This window comes from Camellia sinensis, chromosome 8, assembly GCF_055761805.1.
Source record: "Camellia sinensis isolate YWXY chromosome 8, ASM5576180v1, whole genome shotgun sequence".
NCBI lineage: Eukaryota > Viridiplantae > Streptophyta > Magnoliopsida > Ericales > Theaceae > Camellia > Camellia sinensis.
In genome coordinates this window covers 159,423,540-159,432,038 of record NC_138968.1, presented here as the reverse complement: position 1 = coordinate 159,432,038, position 8,499 = coordinate 159,423,540, and the positions used below count along the sequence as shown (strand labels likewise).

At 33.4% G+C, this 8,499-nt stretch overlaps 1 protein-coding gene across 3 annotated transcripts; it reads right to left on the bottom strand.

Annotated features, from left to right (window-relative positions):
* Window positions 1-3,785: 3,785 nt before the first annotated feature.
* On the bottom strand, window positions 3,786-8,132 carry LOC145796729 (nuclear pore complex protein NUP205-like). 3 transcript variants are annotated; one of them, XR_014337226.1, is made up of 5 exons: window positions 7,811-8,060; window positions 7,572-7,667; window positions 4,784-4,840; window positions 4,554-4,695; window positions 3,936-4,340 (listed from the first exon to the last, which is right to left on the bottom strand). XR_014337226.1 is itself a non-coding variant. In XM_082881890.1 (5 exons), the coding sequence occupies exons 1-5, from the start codon at window positions 7,862-7,864 to the stop codon at window positions 4,337-4,339; spliced, it is 261 nt and encodes an 86-aa protein (XP_082738016.1). In that variant the 5' UTR covers window positions 7,865-8,002; the 3' UTR covers window positions 4,202-4,336. The 3 variants fall into 3 exon arrangements, 2 of the variants coding, with proteins under 2 accessions (XP_082738015.1, XP_082738016.1); XM_082881890.1 differs by having other exon boundaries at window positions 4,202-4,340; window positions 4,554-4,603; window positions 7,811-8,002; XM_082881889.1 differs by lacking the exons at window positions 4,554-4,695; window positions 4,784-4,840 and having other exon boundaries at window positions 3,786-4,340; window positions 7,811-8,132.
* Between the last annotated feature and the right edge of the window lie 367 nt (window positions 8,133-8,499).

Genomic DNA, 8,499 nt, shown 5'->3' with positions numbered 1-8,499 from the left:
TATTTCACAAAAGATGTATCTTTTCAGAATAGGTGTAAGTTTTTTCACAAAAAGGTGTAAGCTTTCACAAAAGGTGTAAGTTTTCACAGAAGGTCTAGATTTTAGGCTACTAATTCTTGTTTTAGTCATCGTATACAATTATTTGCCAACAAAAGAAAGTTTAGTCGCCAAATAACATGCTTATTTCTCGGTTACTCTTTGCTGACCAAATAATTTTGTTGACAAATATAAACTTTTGGTGAGTAAAAAAATTTAATCGTTGTATGTTAAATTTTTGCCGATGACAAAGAAAATTAGTAACCAAATTATACTTTTGGCTACAAAAGATTAGTCATTATTGATTAATATTTGCCAACAAATATTAATTTAGTCGCTAAAGGTTGAAAATTCTTATTACCGCCCGCGACTGTCTTCTCTGTTTCACACAAACACTCTCTTTTCTATTCTCTCTCACATTTCTATCCTCTCTCACACACAGAATAGTCACACAACACTGATGCTCACCACCCCATTGTCGCTAGCCACCGTTGCCCACCACCGTCTCACATCACCACCACGACCACGACCACGACCGCTGCAAATCACCACCGCCACTGCCGCAAATCACAGGTTTTTCTCTCTCTCTCTGTCGCTCTCGGTCTCTTTCCCTCTCTTTCGATCTTGTTTTCTCTCTATCGATCTCTATCAATCTCGGTCTCTCTCTCTCTCTGTCGATCTCAGTCTCTCTCTTTCTATTTCTCTCTCTGTCGATCTCTCTCTCATTTTCTCTATTTCCCCATTTCTTACGTCAAAAATCATATTGAAAGAACACCCCTGTCTCTCACACAATTTTGGCCCTAGTCTCTCCTACGTTTTTCATGTCTCACACAACTACTTATTCTCATTCCACCTCCTTTACGAACCATTTGTTGGTCCCATTCCATCGTTGTACCGTCTGAAATCCAAAGTCAACACTGCCGATTCACGAACTTGGACTATTTCATTCTGACCAGGTATGTTGATTTCTCTTTCTCACTCTGGATCTTATTCTCTACCCTAATTTCTCACAAATTGACTCAATCTCTTATCAATCTCTACCTTATACACTTTCACTGCCCTGTAATCACTACCGCCAGCCAATCCCACCGGTAAGCCCACTTTCCATTACTTTTGTTGTCTCTCTACATCCTCTCTTGCTTCCTACCATCGTGCCCTAATCTATCTCTCTCTCTCTCTCTCTCTCTCTTATTTATCATCAAAGAAATTTGTGAAATATAATGGCTGGTTTTAAAGTTGGTGTTGAAACTTGGTGCTTATGAGTTTCTGCTAAAGGAATATAGTGGTTATAGATTGGAGCTTTAGAACATGGTGTTGCATTTGTTTTTTTTTAACTGTAGAAATAGAAATTTGGTTTGAATTTTAAGGTTTGTTAGATGATGTTTAAAAGACAGATTGCAAAAATTTATAGAGAGCCTTTAATGTATATTTATTTTTTTAAAATTTTTTTTTTGGGGTTAATTTGTTAATGCCTTTTATTTGGAAAGAAAACAAATTACTTGGATTGGTTGGTTGGTTCATTCTTATTGAAAAACAAAAAACTTTTCCTTGCTCACTTTGATCTTCTCTCTTCAGTCAAAATTTTGCATGAAATTTTTGATTTATATATATTTGCAATGATGAAGTTAATACTCTAGATTTGGGTATATATTTGTAGATATGAAGGTGCATGACTATATATGTATATCTATAACTTCATATCTGAAGGTACACCTACATATGTTGCAGATTTGAAAGCATATTTGTTCTCCATAGATTAGTTTTCATTGCTTGTGTTTTGTTGCTTAGTTCTTGAAATCAACGGGAGGTTAGTGGAGCAGCTATTGTGAGACTTCGAAACTCTGCCTTGTATGATAGTTTTAGTTTTTAAGTAAATTGAGATATTTGGTTGTTTTATCCTGTTTTTGTTGTTATTGGTTTCTACTTTCAGTGTATGTTAGCTATGAAAGTTTGGTGAAATGTTATGTCCTTACTTATCTATCAGATGTTTTGAGGGCAAAAGATGGAAACCAAGAGCGTACACACCAATTGAAGAGAATGAGATTCAGATTAAGAGCGAGTCCGCTTCAGGTACTTTTTTTATTCCTATTAATGAATGCTTGATTAGATGATGCTTTTGTTTCTAATTGCCTTTCTTTGTGGTATATTCTTAATTTTTTGATAGATGAATATGTATTCGTTGGTTAAAGCTTCCTCTTTGCTAAATATGCCTTTGCATTATCTGGACAAATTTGATGTGTAATTTTCTAACTATAGGCTATAGCTGGATTAATGGGCTCAAAGCCAACACTACAACAGACTTATGTTGTGTTCAATTAGGGTCTTAATTATTTCTGAAAATGGTTGCTTTTTTTTTTTTTTGAATTTTTTGTTATTGGAATCTTGGAATGAACTTGCTCCAATTAAAAATGATTATGAAATCTTAAATTTATCAACAACAGAGAACAAAAAAAACTGAGACACGAGTACCATCTCCTTGTGAATATTAGTCTCTTAGTGAATATTGGAGGGTGAGTACACTACAACAAATTTGGGATTTAAAGACGAAACAAATTTGTCCCAAAATGTATATATTTCGTCACCCAAACTAATTACGACGAACATTTTTCGTCACCCGTTTTGTCGCCAAAGGGTCGTCGCTAAAGGGTCTAAGAGACGAAAAAAAAAAATCGTCATTGAAAATGATAAATTTATGACGAATTTTTTTGTCTCCAATACACTTTGTTAGGAACATACTTGTAAGTAATTAGCGACAAAATATTTTGTCATTAAAGGAGAAATTAGAGACAAAAGTATTTCGTCATAAATATAAGAAATAGAGACGAAATAATTTTGTCACGTTTAATATAAATAAAGAAGAAAATTTTTTGTTAAAGAAGCTACCAATAGAGTCAAAAACAAATTCATCATTAAAAACGATAAATTTGTGACGAATTTTTTTGTCTCCAATACACTCTGTTGGGAACATACTTGTAAGGAATTAGCGACAAAATATTTTGTCATTAAAGGAAGAAATTAGAGACAAAAGTATTTTGTCATAAATATAAGAAATAGAGACGAAATAATTTTGTCACGTTTAATATAAACGAAGACAAAAAAAATTTGTCAAAGAAGCTACCAATAGAGACAAAAACAAATTCATCATTAAAAATGATAAATTTGTGACGAATTTTTTTGTCTCCAATACACTCTGTTAGGAACATACTTGGAAGTAATTAGCGACAAAATATTTTGTCATTAAAGGAGAAATTAGAGACAAAAGTATTTTGTCATAAATGTAAGAAATAGAGACAAAATAATTTTGTCACGTTCAATATAAACGAAGACGAAAATTTTTTGTCAAAGAAGCTACCAATAGAGATAAAAACAAATTCATCATTACAAAATAATGAAATAATGTCAAAAAAAATTCGTCACACATTCAGGGTAATAGTGACAAAATGTGACAATATTTTTTGTCATGACAAATTCATTTAGCGACGAAATAAAGAATTCATGACAAAATTAATCATCCACCTAAGGTAAATAAGAGACAAAAAAACCTTCTTTAGGGATGAAAAATTTTGTCAATAATTCCATAATATTTTTTTCCACATTATATACCTATTTTATCAAAATCTAAATTTTAATTCAACAAATATGACCCTATTCATGTTGAAACCTGTTGAATATAACAATTCCATCACAACTTAACCTAACTTGTTATCAACACATTTACGAATTAACAAAATGAAGATATCCATTCATCATTACAAATAATTTCATCCTAATATAATAAAATAGTGAAATATCCACAAAATATCCAAAAGTTATAACTTGTTCAATTCCACCAAAAATCCAACAATAACTAGTCCATCAAGTCTAACCATTCACAAGACAGATAAGCAACATAGAAAATATAGGTAAGGGATAGAACATCAACTTCGACATCTATATTTTCAACCATTGTCTCACCCCCAAGCCTTAAATTTAATGTTTGTTTTTCAATGCCCTTAACTATAAGCAATTGTCCAAAATAGTAGCCTAAAGTAAATTAGTCAATTGCAATAATAATGTGAAGATCACATAAATCTTCATAAAATATGCACCATGAAATTTTCTGAAGATTAGTCCCATATTAGTAGAATGTAATATGTATCCATCAAGAAATTAATATCAACGTGATCTCAGAGTAGGATTTTATCGAAGCATCAAAGTGCATCCACCATTAAAAAAAGAAAGCCGAAGAATGTTTGTGAGTGCATGTCGTACTTGCAATCCATTATTCTGACAACTGGTGGATCTGCATCTGGCGATAATATTACCTGCATTAGTAACAACAGAAATATAATCAAATAAACTCAAGCACAATGCCACATGAGAAGCTCAAAAGGCAAACACTTTCCACAACTACACAAAATAAATATAAAAAAAATACAGAATAGTTAAACGTTTGACAAAACCATTGATTGGGGAAAATGAGCTCCAAGACAATGGCTACTGATAGCGAAATTACTAGAGTCAAAGAAGAGTATCACCTTGGGTGGAGCACTAAGAAAATCAAAAAACGGTGAAGGAGATCCTCAGCCTGACCGGATGGAAGTAAAAAATGCTCAGCATCTTAACAGAGATGAAGTTAAGGAAGAACTAACGACCGCAGATGTCAGAAAAGGGGAAAACCTAACAAAAGAGGAACACCTAAAATTGAGAGGTAAGATAATGGTTAAAAATAAGGCAAAAACCAAAAACCAAACTTCCAAAGCGATACCTGTACAAGACCATGAAGGGTCAATTTCGCCTCGTTATCAACATAAATTTCCACTGGCTGAAAGGAAGAAATGTCACAGTAAAGCATATTAGGAGCCTTCCTGAAGGTAATGGAATCCAGCACGAAATGAATGATGGATGAACATCCCTTCAATTGAGATTCCGGTCCATTTGATGTCTCCTTGCAGATATTCTAACTCACAAGAAGCAAGTCCACTGTTGCTCAACATATATACTATTATGTAACCAAAAGGAGCCACAGGTAAGACATCCAGCATCAACCCCATTAAAAACCCACACTCAAGGCCTAAAGTAAACAAGAAAATAACTAGGGATGTGAACAAAAGAAAAAATAAGGTACCGAAGAACGAAGAAACTATCCCCACACATCAGACCTAAAGACCGATCTTTCTTCTGCCACTACCCATCCCCTATCACATTACATACTTAGGTAGAATATTGAATAATGGGCATAAACAAAATGCTTTTGTAGATGTACTTACAATATGTATATATTTATTGCTTTACATTTGTCACTTTGTTCAAATTATGCTAAAGACTAAACTATTTTTCTATTTTTGATATGGATCAATTGATAGTTTTATGAAGAACTTAAGTTTAGGTCAAGTAGTTGAGATCCTTGGGTTTCATTTTTTTTTTCAAGCATTCAAGTGATTATACTCCTTGATTTCTAAGAAATAAATTGGGGGAGATTCTGAGTTTGAATTTATGGTGAAGCATCGAATGTTTATAAGTAGTAATTTAACTTACTACTAACTAATTAACTAACCCACTAATTTTGACACCCAGAAAAAAAAATATAATTTGATATTTTTAATTTTTTTTAATTTTTAATTTTTAATATTAGTTTGGTGGTGTGTGTGATTTTGCAGCGGTTCCATTGCCATCTTCATCTTCATCACCTGGAATGGTAGCTGTAGGGCAGGTGGGAAGCTATGGTGGGTATGGATCTGTGACTATGGAGAAAATTTTTAGGGTAAGTTACACTATACTATACTACTCTCTAATCTAATACTAGTTACTGACTCACTCACTGAATACAGGTTGCCGTCGTTATGTAGTTGGGCAGCCAGTGAACACAAAATCATGGTCTACTTATTGTCTTCCTCTCTCAACCTTTACAATTTCCTAGTTTGGCAAAAAGCCAACATGAAATTTGTACATCTAGTGTAGTTTATATGCATCATTAAAATAAAACTTTGTCTCTCCAAACAATTATAAAAGGAGAGACAACCTAAACATTTTCTTCACTTAAATCCTTCAAAACAGCTATTAAAAAAAGCCCTTTAGTTTTGTTGTTTGTTGTTGCAGTAACACTAGAGGGTAAGGTTTAATCAACTTCATAAAGGGTAACTCTTTTCTCTTTGAGCCAAACAACAAGGGTTACAGTCTATGCAAAGAAAATTTGAAAATAGAAGAACATTGATAATCATTAAGGTATATTTGTTTTCTCACGTGGCTTCACTTTTATGCTTGGATGCAACCACCCTATGTACAAGGACTAGAAACAGAATGCTTATGTTTGGGATTAGCTTTTTGGGTAGCTTTTTAAAATTCTGGTTTTTTTGTGAGGTGGAAAAAGATTAATGTGCTTTGGAATGGATTTTTATTTCAGTTGTATGGGAAAACATGGAAGGCTGATGTGATATTTTGGCTTTTTGCCTAAATTTTTCATTTTACCCTTGTTTTAGATCTATGGAAAAAATGCAAAGGTACATTTGTTTTTTTGATGCACCCCAAACGTTTTGGCTTTTGGGATTTTTTAGCCATTTTCATCCCCCAAACCACCCCAGAACACTTCAGCGTAAATAATGATAATGAAGAACAAAATACTCAAAGAATGATCATTCGCAATGAAAATTAAAAGAGAAAACAACTATTATTTGGTGGCAATTTCAATGCCGACTAATTGAAAATACATAAGCTACCTATGTTTAGAACACACGCCTTGAGTTTTGACATTTTTTGTAAATATGACAAAAAAATCATATGGTGATTGGTGAAGCCCAAAGCCTAGCGCATAAAAAGTCCTCATATGTAAAATTCTATAATTCATCCTGTTTTTCTACATTCTTTTAGTAACCAAATGAAGTATAACAGAAATGACCCAACCAAAGAATTACACACAGCAAGGCAAAACCATTTCATGCAAAATATATCGAGCTATCAGCAATCATAAGATAATAAAGCAACTGACTTGACAGTCAGCAATATGTCTCTCGCCATTTGGCCTTGTCTAATGACTTTTCTGACCGACAAATCACCATCATACACATTTTCCCTCTGGGACAATGAGTGATGTGGTTTGTATTGTGGTTGAGAGTTAGTTGCTGGTAGTTTTATTGTTGTATGAGCTTCCCTATGTCTATGAATAGGTAGGTGGGCTTCTAGTGAATAGTTTTTTATCATTACGGTTTTTAGTTTCAGAGCTCTAACTCTTATATTCCCTAGATTTAGGATTCCTCTCTCTCTAATACATCTTGGGGCCTGGGCACATTCAACTGTCCTAAAAATGTGAATTTTACCACTTCACAAGTTAGATAATTAAATGGGTTCCTAAATTCGATGATTTAAAATTTGTTCCACAACCAATTCAAATTAACTCATTCGTAAATTCCGAGATTTTGAATTAATCCATTCAAAATGAAATAGTTCAATTCGTGCAACCAAATTAAAAAAAAAAAAAACAATTAACTGTAATAGCTTGATTGAAAATGCAATCATAACAACAACCACCCAACAAAAAAATAAATAAAACCAATACTGACAATCTGAACATCCTGCTCATCAAGTGAAATTGGGGAAGAATCCGGAAGCCTGACTTCTCTGGACTGGACTTGAGCACGGTCTGACTGTTTTGGAGGCTGCCAAAAAGAAAACAAATTGAGTATTTCAACTTCACAATGATCATTCACAATAATCAAATAACAAAATTCAGGTGGGATTAAACATCATAATATCACCAAAGCTTAGTGATACTTAGAGAGAAAGAGAGAGAGAGGTGTACAGGGTAAGAGAGGAGGGATTGGAGAGAGGGGAGAGAGTGGCGAATGGCGTGCATGAGCTCGATCCTTTGAGAGGGAGAAGGAGAGGTTGGGCCGAGGAGGGAAACTCGATGGTGGAAAAGAGTAGCTTAGGGGACACCATTATTGAATTGAATGATGAAACCCTAGAACCAGAATCAGAGAATGCTCTCTCTCTCTCTCTCTCTTTCAGTAGAGAAGAGAGTGAAAAGGCGGGAAAAGCCCTAATTCGGGAGTAGAGGAGGGCTTTAGGGAGAGAGAGGGGAAAGGGTTTTAGGTTGTGGTCGTGATGGACAAGGATGGGTCGCTGTGTGCGTTGACGAGTCGAAGCTGGTTAAAAAAACTTGGGGAAATTTTTATACAGTGTATAATTTGAAAAATAATTATCAATGATAAATTTTATTATGATCATTTTTTTTTATAAATTTTATTTTATAGTGTTTTATTTCACCTAACTTTTTTTTTTTAATATTTCATTTATTTTATAGTGTTTTATTTCACCTAATCTTTTTTTTTTTTTTAATATTTCATTAAGTCAGGTTTAATATATTATGGTTAAATCACCTTTCTAATTTCTTGGATATTAGCATATCACCCGTGCTATGCACAGATTGTATTTACAATTATCTATATATGTGAATTGTGATTTTTAAATATTTTTTTATTTTAAATG

Bases quoted from the DNA above. Each gene is read 5' to 3' on its own strand.
- LOC145796729 (XM_082881889.1), bottom strand. From the start codon at position 7,864: ATGCACGCCATTCGCCACTCTCTCCCCTCTCTCCAATCCCTCCTCTCT. The intron at 7,668-7,810 runs GTACACCTCTCT...TCTTTTTGGCAG, and splicing joins AATCCCTCCTCTCTTACCCT to CCTCCAAAACAGTCAGACCG. The intron at 4,341-7,571 runs GTCAGTATTGGT...TTACTAATGCAG, and splicing joins ATGAGCAGGATGTTCAGATT to GTAATATTATCGCCAGATGC.